Source organism: Callospermophilus lateralis, chromosome 4 (genome assembly GCF_048772815.1).
Source record: "Callospermophilus lateralis isolate mCalLat2 chromosome 4, mCalLat2.hap1, whole genome shotgun sequence".
NCBI classification, from domain to species: domain Eukaryota; kingdom Metazoa; phylum Chordata; class Mammalia; order Rodentia; family Sciuridae; genus Callospermophilus; species Callospermophilus lateralis.
In genome coordinates, this window is record NC_135308.1 from 125,684,697 (window position 1) to 125,706,205 (window position 21,509).

The 21,509-nt window shown below is 36.1% G+C and overlaps 1 protein-coding gene across 8 annotated transcripts in view; it reads right to left on the reverse strand.

Annotated features, from left to right (window-relative positions):
* The window catches only part of Kcnc2 (potassium voltage-gated channel subfamily C member 2), a 181,505-nt gene extending 166,924 nt beyond the window's left edge, over nucleotides 1-14,581 (reverse strand). For all 8 annotated transcript variants that reach the window (XM_076853124.1, XM_076853131.1, XM_076853128.1 and 5 more), the window contains exon 1: nucleotides 13,889-14,581. In XM_076853124.1, coding sequence (XP_076709239.1) covers nucleotides 13,889-14,581 — 693 coding nt within the window. The remainder of the gene's footprint in view (nucleotides 1-13,888) is intronic.
* Between the last annotated feature and the right edge of the window lie 6,928 nt (nucleotides 14,582-21,509).

Here is a 21,509-nt window from a genome sequence, read left to right on the forward strand (position 1 = left end):
TAGCCCAGAAGAATCAGGTTGTAACATACAGACTAAGCATACAGCAGACTGTACCAACTGGGTTTGCATAAGTATACACTCTATAATCTCCCCCATAAAGATGAAATCACCTAAAGATGCATTCCTCAGGATTCATCTTCTGTTAAACTACATACAGAGCTGTAATCAAATTCTAGCTAAAAAAAAAAAAAAAAAAAAAAAACTTACATTCTTACCTAAATCTCATTAAGACTGATGAAAAATATCACAGGGATGAAAAAGCAAGAAATGTTGATATCTCTGGACCAAAAAATACTGATATATAAAATAAATAGGATTGACTAGTGGAGACTCAGGTTTGAGAGGGGGTCATGTCATTCAATAATAGGTGCAGGAGAGAACATTTCTTGGGGATGGGCCTTTTCTTCCCAAAGAAATCTAGAGGAACCTCAAATTCAGAATCGATAGGCACTAGGAGAGGGAGCTGGCGGTAGGATAACAGCTCAGGAGCCCCCACACACTTCCTTAGTGGCTGGCTACTAAATTTGTCCTCAGGCTACAGTCCTGGAGAACAGCTCTCTAAATAAAGTAGGGAAAAGAAGACAGTTCTTAATTAGGTATGTTGATGTGACTGAGAAAAGTGGAGCACACTTCAATTTACCTTTGGATTTCCTGAAAGTGAATGGAGAAAAAGAAAAAGATAACTCTACAGTGACTAAAACACTATAAACACTCTAAAGTCTGTCCCAAAGAAATTCCTTTCTTAGACCTCCATAGGACCCCCAAGTTTGCCCATGGGCTCTTATGCACCCATCCTGAAGGATATCCCATGTTTCTGGATGATCCTGTTGATACCTTCAAACACTATCATCACCCACACCCTCTTTCGAAGGAAAAGATCTTGAAAGCAATCAGTAATATAAAATACAAGAACCAAGGTAAACAAATCAAAAAGCATGTTCAGAGAGGAATTAGAGTTAATGTCACAAAGATTTTCAAAATTGGCCAATTCATATCTTCAAAAAGATTCAAAAAGACATCTTACCTGTTAAGTTAGTAGTAAGTACTGATATGGAAAAGGAGAAACCATAAAATAAGAAAGATATTTCATATTTTATTAGGATTAGGATTCATAATTATTATATGACAATTATATGACAGGAATGGAAAATTCAGCCTGTGAGGTTGAGTAAGTTTCCCCAAGCTTCATGTTTACCCCCAACATCAAAATATGACCTTATTTGAAAGTAGGATATTTACATATGTAATTAGATAAATTAAGATAAAGACCTAAGATTAGGATGAATTCTCATCCAATAACTATTGTCCTTATCAGAAGAGAAAATAGAGACTCATAAACTGAAAGCTTGAGCAGGGTTTGAGGCAGTGCTATGTGAAGAGAGGGCTTGAAGTGTCAAGGACTGCTGGTAAGCACCAATTGCTAGCAGCAAGCCCCGAAACGGATTTCATTTCAGAACTTCCATAGGAAATAAATCCTACTGATACCAGACTTGCAGCCTCCAATAGTATTAAAGGGTAAATTTCTATTGTTTTAAGTCTCCTATTTGTGATCCTCTGTTTGTAGTGATTTGTTATGGCAGACTTAGGCAATTTATTTCAGTGTTCCAATATCATGTCTCCAAAATGATATGGAAACTTGGAGAAAGAAACTAACTGCTTTGAAGAAAGTTAAAGAAGTGTTAAATATTTGATAGCCGTGCAGGGTACTGAAACATGTTTGAGTAACTCAATTAAACCAAAGAGAAGAACTCATTCCAGACTGTGGGAATAGTATATGAAAATACACAACAATGTAAATACATTCCCTATATTCAAGAATGGAAGGAAATGTAGTTAGAATTAAACTATATTATTGGTGTGGAGTTCTAAGAACGATGACTATGAATATAAGTAGTAACAGGGTTTTGAAAAGTCATGCTGTGGGATGTGAATTTTAGTTTGTACACAAAGGGAGAGGACAAAGGCTTTTTAAACAAGAAAATAGTGTAGTGTGCTTGTGTTTTAGAAGGAATTACACTGCCTTAAATCTGAAGGTACCATCTTCTTCCCAGTTTAACTCTTTGATACCTGTTTTCATTTTTTTCTTTTTCTTCTTCATTAGTTTTGCTCCTTCCTAGACTTTTCTAAAGGGAGGATTCATTTTAAGCAGACTTCTAACGAGAATTTTAAACCTCAAATTTTTATTGCCACTTGTTAATCCCTAGTTCGATTCTACTTTCTAGCTTTGAAATCTATATAGAATACTACATTTGAGTCCGTTTTATTCTGTAGACATTATGAAAAATAAATATTACTTTCTTAAACTTTAAACAAAAGTAGTTGTAATACAAAGCCTGCATTTCTTGGAGAGAGGACCACTAATACTTCACTAACTTGTTATTGTGTGATATTTTAGTCAGCTATTTCACCACTGTGACTAAAAGAACCAACCAGAAAATTGTAGAGGAGGAAAAGTTTATTTGAGAGCTCACAGTTTTGGAGGTCTTAGTCCATAGAAGGCCAGCTCCATTCCTCAGGGTTAGTCATTAATTAGGTATACTTAGATGGAAACTGCTAATTCTAAAAAAACTGAAAAGAACAATCCAGTTATGTACTAATTGAGAGTCATACATCTCAGCAGGAAATCTTATTTATAAGCCCAGCAAGTCTTTTGCTCTCAGTTTCCACTCTCTCCACCTCTCAATTCATTCATCTGCCTTTACTGTACTCTCTAACTTCTGGTCTACTACATGGATTACATGACATGATATTCTCTGTCAAGCCTCCATGTTTACTCACTACTCTGTTCCCTTGATTGCTGGGAAATGCCCAGGTATCTTCTGGGAGATAACTAAAACGTCATCCACTCTATATAAGAGTCAGTTCCTCCCTATTCTTTGTGTCTACCCAACACCAGTTATCTCTATTACAGCACTAATGTATTACATTACAACTATGAATTTATAGCTCTTTTCCTACAGAATTCAAGCACTCTGAAGCAAAATGGCAAATATTAATTTTTTTGTATTCTTATTACATAACCTAGACCTGGCCAACAATTGGAGATCAGTAACTGTCAGAACTGAGATATTCAAGTGTCTTAGAATCATTGATGATTGGTTCACTCCCAGTTTGTTTAATTAAGGGAGAACTGTACATATGCTTGACAAGAACATGCTATTTCATCAGCCAATTAATGAAATCCAAACTAGAGGAAAAACAAAAGGCTATGTTAATAAAGAAACCCAGTGTTGAAGTATAATGTCAAGCACAACTGCTTTTACTTCTAGAAAACAAATGTCACCAAGAAGCCTCCTAAGACAGATAAATCAGAGATTAATTAAATTGATGACATATAAACATAAAAAGAAACAGATTTCAAAAATAATTACTAAATTAAAAAACTAGATACAACTAAATATCTAACAGCAAACAGAGAAAATTGAAATAAGTAATTAAAGTCAGCCTTGCTTTTGTATCAAAGCAGAGACACTTTGAATACCTTTAAAATGTAGTAGTGTATTAAAATATGTTTGATGTCACTAGTAGCAGTGTATTAAAATAGTTTGCTTGAATTTTGAATCTGTAGAATTGTACTCTGAATATCAAAGCACAGACAACACCATTATGAACCTAGGGATGAACAATAATTTCACCCACATTTATCCATCATGATACAGACAAGACTTGTTGAACTTGAACCTTCCACTACACATATTATATGACTAAGACAGATTCCTTCAGGACTAATAATAAAGTTCTAAAAACTTTAAAAATTCAAAGGTAACTACTATTTTTTTATTCTTTTTGCACAGACAAGAACCATTTAAGGTTAAATTCTGTGCACTTCCTACTCAATCTACTTGAAAAACAGGTTATTACATTAAGGATATTCTAATAACTTTCATAATTTCCCTGTCATTGCTCACCACAAGAAGCCTAAGGGAAATAGGGCAGCTTAAATTATAAGCTAAATTGTAATAACTATATTTTTTCTTAAATACTATTGTTACTGGTTTTATCCAAAGTTAATATAGCAACATTAATAAAAAGCTTATTCCTGCTATGATAACTAGGCCATTTCTAATAATACATAATGTTCACTTTTATCAAATAATATTGTATCCTAAACTAGTAAACTTAAAAGTACCAAAATAAACAACCTGTATTTGAATGTGTTATATAATGTGCAAATGGAGGCATAAATATTACACGAAATCTGAATAAGATCTGACTTTTTCATTGGACAAAGCACTCAAAAAATAAGTTTGTATTGGTCCAAGTCATTTCACTTAAGCATAATTTATTTAGAAAAAAAGGATCTTTAAATGGGAACTAATATTATTTTAATGTGTTGATAATTTTATTTTAAAAATTTTTATAGAAAGATATATTGTTGAAACATGGACAAAATATTGGTATAAAATAAAAGTGATTGAAAGTTGGTAGTTCATTGTCTCTAGGTCTCTTTCCATAAATAAAACAAAAAAATCTTCCTTCTATTGCTTAAACCAAATCGTAGAAAAATCTTTCAAAACAGAAGATCTTGGCTTTTGTTCCAGTCTTTAATCATGTCAATAATACATTCAGATTCATGAAGAATGGCAAAGTTCCAAGATCTAATAGCACACCAACTGGGGTCTTCACAGGAAGAATGAAGAAGATACTATTAAGTTATCTTAAGTTATTTTTGGACACACAAAGAACTAAAGAAATATCAGATAGAGGAGAAAAGAAAGACCAGTCACTTGTGACTGCAACAATCATGGAGTAATTTTTTTCAAATATTGCCAATAACATTTTGCCCTGAATTCTGTTTTGATTCCTGTAAAATGCACACTGAGAGTCCCAAAATTACACCACTGCTTTACTTTCTCATTATACTGCCTTCTACTAACTGTTAAAAAAAAGTTCAGAGAGAAGTTTGACAGCATTGTATATGCTGATCTCACAACACATCCAACTTCATTTACAGACATCCTATAGCTCCAAACATATTTCTCTAATTCACCAGTTGTCCCCATGTAATCCCACCATGACCTGGTTAATTACACCTGAAAAGACAATGCTCTATAAAACTCATTATCACTAATAAGTTGAACTCAGATTACATTAATTAAAAAAAAAATATCTTGGAAACAAAAAAATCAAGTAAAAACTGAACACGGTGGCCCACACCTGTAATCCTAGTGGTACAGGAGTTTGACAGAGAAGGATCATGAGTCAAAGCCAGCCTCAGCAACTTAGCAAGGCCCTAAGAAACTTAGTGGGATCTTGTCTCTAAATAAAATATGTTTTAAAAAGGGCTGGTGATGTGACTTAGCAGTTGAGCACACTAGGTTCAATCCCCTGTACCAAAATTAATAATAATAATAATAACAACAAACAAAATAAAAGTAGAAAAACATTGTAAAAGACATAAATGCAAAGACATGAAGGATAAGATAGTTATAATTTCTTAATTATTTAAATATCTCCTGGAACTTATTGCACATGGCTTAGCTTGAAAACTAAGAGGTCTCTGTAGATTCTTTCAGAAGGATTAGCAGTCTAAGGGGAAAAAAAGGGTCGGGGGGAAGTGCTTAGGCAGGTTGGCTTTGAGACTTTAAAGGTTATGAGACAGTGAGATATAGATCTGGGGAGAAGGCAGCTCTTGAAGACTGCATCAGGAGGTGGATCTGGAAATAAAGAATACACCTAAAATAATAACCGTTTCCTGACATTGTTGAACAATAAAACATGGAAGAGAGCAGAGCCTACCCTAACTATTCCTAACATGCTTGCTGCCTCCCAACTGCTCCAATATATGTGCTTAATGTTAAACACAGTCTAGACTGAGTAATCAAGATTGGATGGGAAAACTTTGAGCCCAAAGTCAGAAGATCTAAATTCTAGCACTGCCTTGTCACTAACTAGCTGAGCCTCAATTCTCTTTGAATTGAGACAATTATGCCAGAAGATTGCCAGTTTCCTTCTGATGCTTATCTTCATGAACACTAAAACCCTATCATATATCCCTGTCACCAATCTCATTGACACAGTTTATATTTTGGATATATGTAATACAAGCACATATACATACTAATGTTCTTAATCAAAATGTTAATCCATATTCTCACAAGTCTCTTCCATCTCTTATTCATATACAAATTTTATAAACTTATTCCTCTAGTAAGTATCTATGTTATGACAGTGAATATATCTTTTTATATGGATACATATACCCTGATATACAAAAACTGTTTTCTCAGAAGAGAAATATAGAGCACTATACAATACACATACATATTCATTTTGAAATAGTCATTAATGAGCACATTAAAACTTAAAATTTATGAAGCATGCTAGACAATATACTATTCTCTAGGCTTATTCTGATGAGACTGAGTTATGAGATTAGAGCTGAATAATTTGACACTATTTTGTAAACATTTAAATGTGTTAGGCATATCTGTAAATCCTCAAGTGAATAAGACTTTCCCTTCTGTATAAAATATGGGAAGGGGAAAAGGATGGTGTCTTTGACAAGGCACTTTTCAAATGGAAATAAAACTGAGATTATCTAATCAGTTACCCTTGTGGGTGGATGGATGTACACCTGCACTGAATCTTAGACCTAGGAAATGACAGAGCTGATCATCTTTATGGGTTTCATAACATAGCCACAGCAAAATGATTTCCTGAGATCAATATGTGGTTAAGAGAGAGCTGTTTTCAATGGAAACAGGAAGCTAGGAGCTAACCTGTTTCTATGGTAACCAGAACAGCAGTTACCCAACAGCTGTAGGGAAGAAAAGGGCAGAAAGTTACAAATGAAAAAAAAAAATCAATTCTGGTTTACATTATTAGTGTGATGGTCCTCAGAGTGCAATCAAGATGGGTATGGATATGTTGTTCCTTCCCTAGCACCACCTAGGATCTTTAGCAATAATTATCTCACATTCAAGAGCTAAAAAGAAGTTTGGATACTATCTGGTCCAACAGATTTCCTTCTGGAGACTAGTGTCATCTCCATTTAAAAAAAAAATGTTTTTAAGACAAAGTAAATCCAGACTTGGGAAAAATGAAATAAATTCTCCAAGGTCATTCAGGAGAGTTGACATCAGGGTTGGTGCACAGGTCTCAAGGGTCCCAATTCAGTGGGTTTTTTCCCAGTTCTGTTTTCATATATTCTCTACTTTTGCTTTTTCCTCCTCCCAATACCTACATTTTGTTCATCATCTGTGAGAATATTGACTACCTAAAGAATTAATATTAATTACCATCTTTTTAACCTGTAAGGAAAGTATAAAGCAGTGCTATTCTGTCATAAAAGAATACATTGACTGCTTTTCTGGAAAAAAATCCTTTCATGACTCAAACAGAATTAAGTTTATGTAATATATTGATGACTATTGTTTAGACTATTTTGCCACTACATATTTCCTTCTGGAGACTAGTGTTTATCTTTAGTGCTGTTTCCTATTTCATTTAGACATATTTTTAAAGGTTGCCATAATAAAAAATAAAGTATATGACTCAGAAATTTTAAAAATATAAGACTTGAAAATCACATTTACTTTATTTGTAGTAGTAAAAATAAATGATAGTGATATACATTTTCAAATGGGAAGGGTTGGTCTGCATCTTTACATAAACTTATACATTTCCCTATTTTCCTTTGCTTTGGAAATGAGCTTTCTGACAAGGAAGAAAAATTTCCTTGTCATGCATTTAATTTAGTCAACTCAAGACTATCAATATATTCTTAGCAAAATATTAGATAAGAAGTCAGACTTAATATACCCAGTTGCATTCACCTTTGGCATGCCTAATGCCCAGAAATAAACAGATCAGATCACCTACCGTGTGATCAAATATATTACTGAAAATACAATTGACAATTGAAATTACTTGGGTCTTTGACTGAGAATAAGGTGTTCTCTGATTCTACTCAGTGCTCAGGATATATTAACTTAATTAGAATTAAATCTATTTATGAACTCTACCGTTAGTGGCCTGGAAAAGGTCAAAAGACACTTAGATACTTCTTTGGCAAATAAAAACACACCAGACTATTACAGCAGACTCTTTCCAAGCATATTAATCTTGGATTTGAATTGTCATGTGGTTGGCCATAGTTTGCAATTAATATCAAAGGAATTTTTAAAACTTAGTCATACCCTGAATTGTTTAATTGTTTGGTGTAAGTATAGTCTTCGTCATATTGGAAAAGGAGAGCTTACAAATTACTTTTTAAAGCTTCAAAGAGCCCTCAGATTAAAAGTCTTAGGCTCTACTGACTGATCTATCCAGATTTGCCATTATTTGTCAATTTAATATCAGCTAATTAATTTTTTAAAAGAAGTAATAAGACATTGAAGTTTGAGAAGAAGACAAGGCAGGTAGCAAAGGTCTTATTTACCATATTAAAGAGTTTGAATTTTATTCTCAAATTTATGACACCAATTAAAAATACTAACTAAGGAAAACTATTCTAACAACAATGTCAGGAAGATGAATTTAGGAGTTTGAAAACAGCTGAATAGACTGATGCCTAGAGATATAGGCTGTTAACAAGAATTTGAATGGTTTGTGAATGAACTCTTACTCGAGCAGAAACACTGGAGTAAAGAATATGTGGCAATATTAATATAACAGGAATAGATAAGGCATGGGTTTTTCAATCAAAAAATTGGGGAAGATGAGTGAAAAGAAAGGTAGGTTAACGCCCAGGTTTCTACCTTTGTTACAGGAATAAATAGTGCTACAATGCACCAAGATATGCAACATAAGGGTGAACAAATCTGACCCTATATACACAACATTGCTCAAACAGATCTAAAGAGAAATGGGAGCTGGAAGAGTAGGACTAGGAGTAATTAAAATACAGTTGGCACGGAAAACCATAGTACATAAACTTGACCAGAAGAGTTATACATTAGAATGCGAAACAAAGGAATCACAGGTTAAACCCAGGAAAGTATCAATGTGTAAGAGGTTGATGGAAGGAAAGGAATTGAACCATGATGAAAAGGAAAGACCATTTTTCTCACAGGAGAAAAGTGAAGTGAGTAGGAACCCAAAGAAGAAATGAATCTCAGATGGTAAGTGGTGTCAGAGATCACAAATCAACTAAGAAGAAGAGGAAAAGCAAAAAATGAAAAGAGCTTTAACCTTTTATAATAGAGACCAGTAGTACTTTCACACCATTGTTTCTAATATGAATGTTTGATTGTATTTGTCAGATAATATTCCTGTGTAAGATTTTTTTGAGCTAAACTTATCTTTAATATCTCTGGAATTTTGTTTGCAGTTATTTTGTTTTATTTTTTTAATTCAATATTGTATTTAGGAAATGTTTTATTATAAATAAAATAGTGTACTTATTGAGAGCACCTATATCTTCTCCATGCATTCCTGCTAATATACACAATTTCTAGTCTAAAGTGACTGCAAACCAATATTTGTTGAACAAAAAGCCATTCTAAAATTTTTATAATTGACAAAAAATTATTATGACTACCTATATTTTTCAATTAATTCCTTTATTTGGAGCAATATTTATAAAATAAAAAGTAATGTTTTATTTCTTTAATTTTAATAAATGATGCAAATTACCCCTACCTTATTATAATTTTTCAAAATGAAACATTACATTTAATGCTACTTCTCAGTTACTTAGATAATTTCTTCTCTGCTTTGTTTGTGGTTTGGGGAAGAGGTAAATGTGATCCATAAAAGTAAATTTAATATTTGAAATGTGGAATCCAATTCCAGATATTGAATTTAAATTTTAAGAGCTTTTAGGGAATATGTTTTAGTAAAACAGTGAAGTTGAAGCAATCTAAAATGATAATAAAATGAATATTTCAAGATTTTTTAAAATGATGGATTCATTATTGCAATCCACATATGGTTAAGGATGACTGTACAGTATGCAGTAATGTACATTGGATAAAGGTCAGGGGAACATATGTGAAATAAATTAGACCCATGCACAAGCCAGATCTTAAATGTTTTCAAATCCATGAAAGTTTACTTTTGTTTTTCCTATTTTAAAATGTTTTTTGAAAGTAGAAACTGAAAGTTCTATCTGGTAGTCAAAGATATGCCTAAATCACCAAAAAAAAAAAAAAAAAAAAAAGAGTCACACTTTAAACTAGAACAGAACTCTGTCAACTCCTTCTCTTACAGAAAATAAATGAAAAGAGAAACTCATACCTGTTCTCAGTTCTTTAACAAAAGGAACAAAATCTTTGAAATAGTCTCTGGTTGTAGTGTTTCATAATCATACTATTTTTTTAACTTCTAAAACATCAGGAAGTTCTATCAAGGAATGTCTGCCTAGTCTGCAGTCTTACTTAAGACAGTGGGTCTTCAGAGAAAAGCACACAGAAACTCCACCTTCTCTAAAACTTATATATTAAATTGGAAACATATAGTGCACACATATATCTTTACAGATTCATCTATGCATCCCTGCTTTTTACTACTTGTAAAAAATCATCACTGGGATCAAGAGAATAATCTCTCCTTTCTTTCCTGATCTCATTTTCTCCACAACAGGTTTCCATGACAACTTATATTTGAATATTTTTGAAAATTCTATTTTTGAGTACTATTCTTAAGGATAAGAATCGTAAGTATAAAATATAAACTTTTTTTACCAAATTAACTAGAACAATTTACACTTCTCAAGTATGTATTTACACCATAAATTAAAAGCCATAGAAGGAGATATGCCAACTACCAAAAGGCAAAAATTCAGTAGATTTTATAGAGCTGAAGTAAATATCCAGTTCCTATCACTAGTGTTTTAATTTGACAGTTTAAGTCATAAAATTTAGAAATAAAATACACCTATTTTATAAATAAATGAATCTTCTTCTCAATATTGGGAAAAGATAAAGAAAATAAAGAAACATACAACAATTTAAAAAGTAATTCAGACTGTTAATATTGTTCATTCAAGTGTTTCAATAAAAGATAAGCTAATGTAAAGAAAAGTTTTTTAAAAAGTTTATAAAAGTGTAAATACGTGACTTTTATTGAGAATGAAACCTGTAGCCAGGCACAGTGATGCACGCCTGTAATCCCAGTGGCTCTGGAGGCTGAGGCAGGACGATCAGGAGTTCAAAGCCAGCCTCAGCAATGGCAGGCACTAAGTAACTCAGTGAGACCCTGTCTCTAAATAAAATACAAAATAGGGCTGGGGATATGGCTCAGTGTCTAGTGAAGAAAAAAAAAAGAAGGATGAAACTGGTGACAGTAAGCCCGTAGTTGAAGCAAACCACTTGAAAATTGATTTATGTTTCCTAGAATCATGTTCATGAAAAATATAATTTCATCCCATGACCTCCCAATGTAATTCTATTCATCAAAGTAGTCAGATAACATTAAGCCAGATCATCTGAACTGCAAATGATGATATGAAATATATTAATTCACTCTTAAATAGAATGATGTCTTATGATTTAGACAACTCTCTGGTAATTTGAAAAAGGATATCCTGAAGACAAAACCCACAAAAGAAAGCAAAACATTAAACAGACTGGTCAATAAAAATGGAAATTTCAAAGAGGGTTCATTTTAAGAAGTTTAATCAAATCCCATATATTGATTCTATTGTTGGGTAGCACACGGTAAAAATTTCACCAAACTCCTAGAATACATTTTTAAAAATTATAGTTTTACAAAGTTTGAACTCTAGTGAATATGTTATGTGCCAATCAAAACAGCAATACTGTCTGCAGAGATTTTACAATTCAGTCAGTTATAATCAATGATTTTAGTGGAAAGAGTCTGGGAAGGGCATCATGAGACCTCTTGAATAAATTTGATTCTGCTATTAATTTGATATCTGATGTTGGCCATCACTTAGCATCTGAGCCCTCATTTACCTCATCTACAAAATAAAAATAACTTATTTAAAGGTGACGAGGTGGCTTTGAAAACATTTTTCAGGTTAGTGATTTTTAGCTCATTTTGCTTCCACTTGATCTGTAATCTGTGTTAATCTCTAAAATCCATGTCCTTTCCTCATTTAAAATAGATGCAGGCCAAATCCTCAATATAATTATATTAAAATCTAAGTAAGATTTTTAAAAAACAAACTATTTTCAAGTCAACGGTATACACTGTTGATCAATAATCAATAGAGTTAAACTCCACAGCAATGTTAAAGCTGAACACCTACATAACTTGATGAGAACAAAATATAACATAAAACTTGAGAATATCATGTTATTTTATGAGGAAAGATAATAAAACATTCCATCTTTTTTATAGCACACAATCTGGAGAAGAAGGAAAAAAAAACACATGATGAGCCTGAAAACAAATTCAGATTATCTTTTTAACAACCAAGTGGAAAGAACACGGTAATGCTCATCTGGAAAACAAACAACACTGATAAAAGGGTCATGAGCCTGTGATTTAATTTAAATAAATATATACATTTTTCTGAATGCAAACTGTTGCTGTTGAGTTTATAGGATGGTCTTAAAAGAAAGATTTCAAAATTGTATTAATCCTAAATTCAAATTTGAGAATGTAGACATGCTAGAATTTGTGTATGCATTCCATTACCAGATCCCAGAAAGTAACAATGTTTTAAATTGTCTCTTTTATATTCTACTTTTTACTAAAAACAAAACACATCTGAAGACTTCCAAAGTGGTATCAAAAGTACATTTTCTGACATGTTAGTGTATAGACAGCTTCATAATATTTAAGATGCAGGAATTTCTGACATGTAGAGAAAGACAATAATTAGGAGAGAGCCAAAGTAAGCTTGGAAAATTCCCATTCTGCCCAAGGGGGTGTCTTTTCTGGGTGGTATAAGCAAACCAGACACAAGCAATTGTAAAGATTTAACTAAGTACAGTACTCTGTTCTCATATATAATTAAAAACCATTACATACTGTATAATTTTTGGTTATTTATATTTCTTTTATTTCCTTTAAACTGCAGAAATCATTATTGGTTACTTTTATAGTCCCTTCATGGGATTTTGAAGAATTAATTGGGAGTGTCAAGGACTAAATATAAGCTGTCAGGTAACCTAGAAACAAAAAAAAAAAAAGAAAAAAAGAAGAAGAAGAAGGAGGAGGAGGAGAAGAAGACTTGAGGCTAGGATCACAATACAAAAAGTAAAATAAAGTTTCCTACAATCTAAATCACTCAGGCCTAGAGAATAGGATCATCAAAGTGAGTATTTAGGTTCAACCTATAAGGAACTTAGATATCACCCAGGAGGAAAAGCAGGAGGCTTAAAGCTTCAGTGAGCAGGTGGGCTTTCTCAGAGGTCACTCACTGAGGTAAGTAATCCCAATACCAAATTCTTCTCCTTTTGAAGAGACAGGTTAGATGGTATTGTCTTCACAAGATGAATCTCTAGTATTCCCTCCCTCCACCCCAGCCACATACATATATTCCATTTCCCCTTCCTCTGTCCTCAGATTAGATCTCTAATTAGAGCCACTGCCCTGGGTGAGTCAGATATGAAAGGGTCAGGGTCACTGAAAAATGTCACATCAGGATGACCAGGATATTAGAGACATCCAAGCCAAAGAGAAAAGTTGGAACAAAAGAATAAGGAAAAACACTCAAGGTGAAGGTGATACTAGTTGGAGGACAAAGTTTCAGAATTGTACAGAGAAGTCTGCATGTGCCCTTTAGGTCCCATCTACTAAAGCAAATCTCAGTTTGAGTTAGGAGAAGAGGAGTGGAATGGTGGGGAAGGTGGGAAGATAGGGACCAGGGTCCCTGGGCTTACCCTACCCCAGATGAACTTAAAATCTCATCTCTAGGGAGCCCCTCTTCTCTCTATCCCTCATCCCAGAGGCCTTTGGTGGAAAAGAACAGAAGTTGGAAAGGGAATTGGGGGAATTTGAAGCAGCTGGGAAGGGTCAATTCTGGCCTTACCCTGGCAGCTCTGGATGAGTAGGGGTCCTCAAAGAGGGCCCACATGCGGGGCTGCAGCCTCCTCCAGCGGCCAGACTTGCCGTCAGGTCCCCCAAGCCCTGCCGCGTCCTCGATTCCTAGCCTCTTGGCCGCCAGGTCCTCGTCGTCGCCAGGGTCGCCACCGATGAGGTCAGGAGTCTCAAAGATGTCCAGCGCCTCTTCTGCGTCGCGGTGCTGCCGGTAGGTCATCCAGCAGCAAGGCTCCACGTCGGTCTCGTCGATGCCCCAGAAGGCCAGCTCCTCCTCGAAGAGTGGCCCGCACACGTCGGCGGGGCAGTGCAGCTTGCCTGTGCGGTAGTAATTGAGCACATAGGCAAAGACTCCTGGATGCCGGTCAAAGAAGAACTCGCGGCCGCCTGCAGGGTGGTCGCTGCCGCCGCCGCTGCCGCCGTGGGAACTGCAGTTGCCCGCGCCGCCCTCGAAGCAGCCACCGGGTCCCGGGGACAACGGAGGCGGTCGCGGCGGCGGCGACAGTGGAGGGGGCAAGGGCTGCAGCTTGTCACCAGCCGCGGTCAGGCAGTCGCCCTGGGGCTCCGAGGCGGCGAGAAGAGCCAGGCGCGTTCCTGGTAGGGTCTTGAGGGTGCTGCGGTAGGTTTCGTGCCGGGTGCCCCCGACATTGAGGATCACCCTCTCGTTGTTCTCGATCTTGCCCATCTCTGTGGCTCAGACATGACTGGGGGAGGCGAACACAGCGCCAAGTTAAAGATCTCGCTGTCAGAGACACACCATGACCCCCACCCCCACACCAACCCAAGAGTCCCAAGATGCAGAGTTAGCAAACAGGCAAGGGGCAAAGGACCTTCCCAAGAGAGAAGCGTCCAGCCCTGTCCCCGCCTCTTGCATCACACCTTTCCCAGATTTCCAGAGAAGGAAGATAGCAGTAAAAGTGTTTCTTGACCTTCCATGGAACCTTTCTCCCTGCCTCATACCTTATTCCCTGGGCTCTAATCTCTACTTCAGCTTTTTATCCTCCACCCTCCCACCTCTTCATCCCCTGTCAATTTTAACCTACCCCGAGTCCCTAAATCCCTCCTCCCTCTCCAGACCCCCCACGCACTCACACACACTTTCCCAAATCCTCTTTCTCTCCCTTGGATACCCCCATTATTTCCCCCTCCCCTGGAAGGTCCCTCCCTTCCCTCTCCTAGATCCCCTCTCTCCTCCTCCACTAGCCTAGATGTAATTCCTTTAGGCAGGGAGTTCTCTCCGCTAAGGCTACTTGACAGTGTGGGGTGAGGGCCCCCAGGACCTTGAGAGAGTCCCTACTTCCTGCGTACCCTTGGTCAACCCTGCACCGCAGCTCCCTAGCTAGCACTCAGGGAGTGCCCTTTGAGCGACCTGTTTTTGGTTCACTCCTGCTCTCCCTCACAGACCAGGCAAAAAGACTGAACGCAGAAGTCAGAGCAGAAAAATATTCCCTGCTGTTGTCTTTTGCCGAGGAGACCTCTGACTAATTTCCTTATCCAATTTCCTTTTCACATTATTGTTGTTGTTATTGTTGTTAATGTTATTATTACTTGGGAAAGGAAACGACTAACTAGGATCCATCTTTGAGAATACAAGTGAGCAATGCCTCCCACCCATCCCCCCCTCTCAAGAAAAACAAATGCTTGGGGGTGGAGAGTAGGGGATTAGCGTTCTAGGAGGGGCAAGGCCCAGGGAAAAGCCCCCGGAGGCACACCCCCTGGATCCGCGAGCTGGAAGTCTGGCTGACAGTGCCCGGGTTTCCAGCCTTTCAGCTACCTCTCCCCAGCGCTTCATCTCTCTACATTCTTATTGCCTAAAGACCTGGGGGGTAGGGATGCCCGCCTGCGGGGTCAACATGCCCTTCCCAGGAAATCACCCCATTATCCCCTCCTCATCCACAGATACCTTAACAAAACCGAGAGAAAAGTGGTTCTGCTTTGGTTTCAGAAGGGACGAGGTTCTCCGGGCAGCCGGACCCAGTCTTGGTGGCCAGCTGAGCCTCCCTTCTCCGAGGAGAAACTACTTGTTGGCGTTTTCTGGGTTCAGGTGGTAGGGCCGCTTCTCTGGGCGCTGAGGTCGGGGAGACAGCCCCAGCCGGCCGCCGGCCGCGCTCCCCGCCTTCATTCTGTGATCTGTGGGTTCGCCCATCGCCAACCTCCGCGCCCAGAGTCACCATCGCGCAGGGCTGGGCAAACCATGAGCTCGGGGCGGGTCCAGCGGGCGCTGCCCGATCCCGCCGGGAACGGACAGATCGGCTGGTGGCGACAGGAGTGAAGATTGGCCAGAGGTCAGGAGAGCTCACCCACGCGAAGGTGAAGGCGCCCAGCTTGGATTTTGATCTGCAGGTTTTTGTTTCTCCCCCAAAGCAGCCGCTGCTGGAGCTGTCCCTTCAGCACCACGCGCCGTCAGCCTCCAGCCGCCACTCTACCCACACGGATCCTGAAAGGGTGGGTGGGTGGGTCTGGGGAAGCTCTGTTGTACCAACCAGGTTCATATGTTTTTCTTCCGTAAAGCTCTGTCCTCGCCCTCTCTGGGGTTTCTGACTGCTTTATTTACACACCACTGTCCACACCCTTTATCTCCCCAGTGCCCCACCCTCCCAACAAGTGAGAGAATTTAAAACCCATTGCATTTTCTTCTTAATGACAACTAATTGGAGAGAGAAGTCTACTTATAGGTGACAATGATTCTTGTTTCTTATGCCTTGTACCAGACTTTGGCTTGCTTTTTTCAGTCAAATGTAAGGAAGGTCTCCAGCGACCACTTCATCGTTATATAAAGCAAAACAAGTTGTAAAAGTTTATTCTAGGAATGCGATGCTCTAGAGTGCAACTTTAGGTTTCTTTGTCATGAGCTAAAGACCTGAGCTGTACATACCCAAATACCAGAGTAATTCTCTAACCCAATTTCTCCCTTTCTAAGTTTCTAATGTGCCTTGTTTTAGTTTGCTAATACTGTCATAAATAAGCACATAAACTGGTAGTATAAACAGAAGGAATTTATTTATTATCTATTAGTTATGGAGGCTGGAGGTCCAAAATTAAGGTATTGTCAGGGTCAGTTTCTAATGAACACTGTAAGAAAAAATCTGTTCTAGGACTCTTTCATTGGTTTATAGAGAGCCATCTTCTCTGTGCATGTTTTCTGTGTCCAAATTTTCCCTTTTTTTAAGGACAGCACTCATAATAGACTTAGGTTCACACTAGTGACCTCACCTTAACTTGGTCACCATTATAAAGACTCTCTCTGCAAATAAGGTCACTTTCTGAATACTGTAGGTTAGAACTCCAACATATCTCTTCTTCAAGGTTGAGGAAACACAATTCAACCTATAATAGGCCTCACCTCTAAATACCAAGCATATGTGTATTGTATGTCTATTTAGAAAGAAGTAATAGAGAGAGAGCCCTATTTTACAATTTCACAGCCATAATATGTTAGGATTATGTCTATCAAGTAGAAAAATCACCAGGAAGTAAATGGAAAATGATGTTTTTGAAAAACAAGTATTAATATTGATACCATTGTTTGGGAAGAGCAAGAGTTATCAGTTATTAAGAAAGTTTTAGAACTATAAAAGACTATGAGGCAGGTGTGAAATATCAGCAATTCACTGAATAAAACACCTATTTGTTATGACTTGTTACATAATTAAACAAATCAAAAAACTAAGGCATCATTGGAAGGTCATTGATACTTAGGAAAGAAATATGAGAAAATACGGTACGTACTCAGTTATAAGAAAATCATTGGCAATATGACAATACATTCATAATAATGTAAATAACAATATGAATGTAAATAAGTACTCAGAATTTCAATTATTAATACATATACAAAAACATAAACTGGAATACTAATGGAATGACTTTAATTTGCACAATTATCAATCACTGAGGAATTTCTAAAAATACCAGTGATATTAATTTTTAATTGCTAGCAGAATTACAAAAAAGAATTTCCAAATTCTAACATGCATTCTCCTATTCTCTAGATATATATATTCATATATTTCTTAATGTTATAAATTTGGTAGAAAAGTGGGACAAGTAGTTTGCTTTAAAAATAAATGTAGTGCAAACCTGTATGTAATCCCAGTGATCCAGAGACTGAGGCAGGAGGATGGAAAATTTGAGTCCAGCCTTGGAAATTTATCAAGCCCCTGGCTCAAAATTTTTTAAAAAAATCAAAAACACCTGGGGATGTACATCAATGGTAAAGTGCCCTGTGGTTTAATCCCTAGTAACAACAACAAAGATATAAATTAACAATAATAATAGTAGCAATACAGTATTTATAATAATTATATATTTACTGATATACTATATGTAAAATACTTTTACATAAATTATCCTTTTAATTTAAATGGAGAAAGTTTTCACATTAAATTTAAAGACTATAGAAAGACAGCTCATATGGGTTACAGAAAACACTAAAGAAAGCCTATAGTTTTATAATATTAATTTGCATTACAAGGGATATATGGAGAATCAAAAGGAAAGGAGAAACTGATGTCAAGAGCTCATGAGGAGAGAAATAAAAACCTAATGAATCCATTTGGGTCTAAGATTATTTAAGCTATCTAGAAATGATCACATTGATGGTAGGATCATCTTTCAGAAGAACTCAGACTTTTCTTGTGATTCATAATGGATCAGATGTGAAATTAGAGAACATGATAGCTAAGTTTGAAAATAAGAATGTGGGAAGATAAAAGGAGGAGATGTACATGTCAAGGCAGAATTGATACACAAAGCAATGAATGAAATACTGTCTCTTCTATTTTATTTTTTTCTGGTCAATACAAGAGGGGAAGATCCTAAGAAAAATATCCAGGTTTCATTATATAAGACAGGAGAGAATAAAAACCCCCTCTAGTCAACTGCTGCAAAATTTAGATAAAAATGAAAAGAATACAAAGCTTTGAAAGACGGTGTTGAAAAACTGAGGAGAAAAAAATAGTTGTGGCTCCTTTGTGGCCTGCATGGAGCCAAGATTCAAAAGACTGTATGGACACTACCCCTTGCAGAGAAGAAGTAGAATGTAGTTTTCCTCATTTCCAGAGTCAGCATCACAGAAGATTGTAGAAAAGGAACACTGCATCATCATCAGAAGCAAGGCCTGATTTCCTGAAGCTGTACTGTGATTCTGAACGCTAGCCTCACAAAAGTGTAATATTTGAATGAATTAACTCACTTGAAATCTAGTAAAGAATTATAAAATATTTTTACCCTTATAAATCAATATACCCATAAACAAAATTCCTCCTCACTATGTTAAAAATGATCATAATTTGCTATCCTTTAGATATGAGACTAGATCAATTAGTACCTATTCCATGGAAGTGAATCTTAACTGAAACTTAAGAATCCTTGCAATAAATCTGCATTCTTCTCAAGAAATTTTCACTTAAAAAAATGGCTTAACCATGTTTTAGTGACCTAGTTTGTTATTTTTGTCTGTTTTAAGCTAATTTAACAGAATGTCTGAGACTGAGTAATTTATGAAATATAGAAATTTATTCTCTCACAGTTCTGGATGGGGAATTTCAAAATGAAGGTGCCAACATATGAGATGGGCCCACTTACTGCATCTTCACATAGCAGGAGAGCAAAAGAGAAAGAATCTAACTCCCTTAAATCCTTAATATCATATCCTCACAATCTGAACACCTCCCAAAAGGCCTCACCTCCCAAGGCAACCACACTGGGGAAAGAAAATTCAACACATTAATTTAGGATGACAGGTTCAAACCATAGCATTTATGCAGTACATTTTTTTCTTACCCAAACTAATTACTTGTGATGATTATGGTAAAATAGACTCACATATGATGAATTCATACCCTACAAATTCTACAGCTTGGCAATTTGATTTGTAAGAAGTACATGTTGCATTGGTTGTCAAGAACTAGAGGCTCTGAATAAGGATCTAACATGATGTACATAGTTAGCCAATTTGAGTTTACTGTATACTTGGAAAATGAATGTTCATGTGTATTGAGAAAAGGCATTTTAGGTTGAAGGAAGAAAAAAAAGCCTCAATGTATATAGGGTGATGCTAACTGATAAGTATTTAAAAGTGGGAGCTGAAAATCACCTTCTTTTGATGAAAAATTTTAGATCATATTCTTCTGTACCAGCCATTCATTTAAATAGATGACAGGCAGATAAAAGGTGATAGATAAACTTGAGTAGGTAGAGCAACCCATTATTAACACAACAGTATTTTAAAGTCACTATGACTTACAAAGAGGAAAATAATCAGTAATTTTTCCCAGATTGGTGGCCCTACCACTAAGGTTAAATTATTGGCAGATTATCAATGAAGTGAACTCTAATTTCTTATTGTCCTTGTTCCTGAATGGATTCTACAGAAAACACCTGACATAAATTTGATGATCCACCCTTTTAATACTTTCCTGGTTTCCACTCTTAATTAATTCATATGTTTATGACTTACTCTACTACATCACACATTCTTACAGTTCCTCTCTCTTCACTTTTTCTTTATGACCTCCCATCCATAGTTCTGTGCTTTAAAGGCCAGCAGACTCCCCTGAGAAACTTTTTTAAACTGCTAAAGTATCTACGATGTGATTCTGATTCAGTTCATTTTGTGCAAAAGGTTGTAAATCGGTGTTTTCAAAAAGCATCCTGCATTTCATGAAACATTATCTATAGGAAGTTGAATTGAAGCAAATATTTATGAAAATATGGCAAGACATGAGCTGAATATTCCAACTGCAGAATATATTAGGGTGGAGTGGGCCAGGAAGAGAACTAACTTCTATTAAGGACAAACTATTATGCCAATTACTATCTATCTTTTAATCTATTTATCTGTATGTATGTGTAGATAAATGTATATAAAGGCATATATGGTTTTATTACTTGTTAAAATAAGTCCACCAAGGAAGTATTAAAATAGCCATTTTTTTTTCTATTTGGCAAATGGTTGAAGGGAAAAGTATTAGTAATTGCAGCTGTCAAAACTTACCTAAGTAATTAAGTGCAAATTAAAAGGTAAAAATTTTGGTTTTAAATCACTTAATCCTCAATCTATCATTTTTACCAACATTTTATTTATGGGGATACTGAGATTGAAATTTTAAAATAACTTCCCCCAAGTTGGCATAATTAATAAAAGACAGCTGGTACCATTCAAGCCCACAGGTGTTTATTCGGTTGTCTGTGTCCTGGTCAGAGAATAAATAGTAAAACCATGATTTGAATATGTAGAACATAATTTGAATAGGAATTAGAAGATAATAGATATGACAAAAAGTAAATAACCAACTTGATGTATCACAATTGTTTAGTGAATTGAAAAAACCCATTGTCAAAATAACTCAGAATTCCATCTCCTCCCTCTGTCTAATTAACAATAGCAATCAAAATAGGCAAGTAAAGCAATTTTAAAAAACTTTGAATTTGTTTAGTACAAGAGGAAAAGAATAGAAACTATGAGTCACAAATATTGTTCTTAGAAAGGTTGGAAATAATCAGGTTGGTTTCCTTAGGAAATAAGTGGAAGAGCTTAAGGAATGAGGAGGCTGGAAGAGCCTACAACAAGACTAAAGTATGTCTAAGCACACCGGTTTAGTTTCAATATT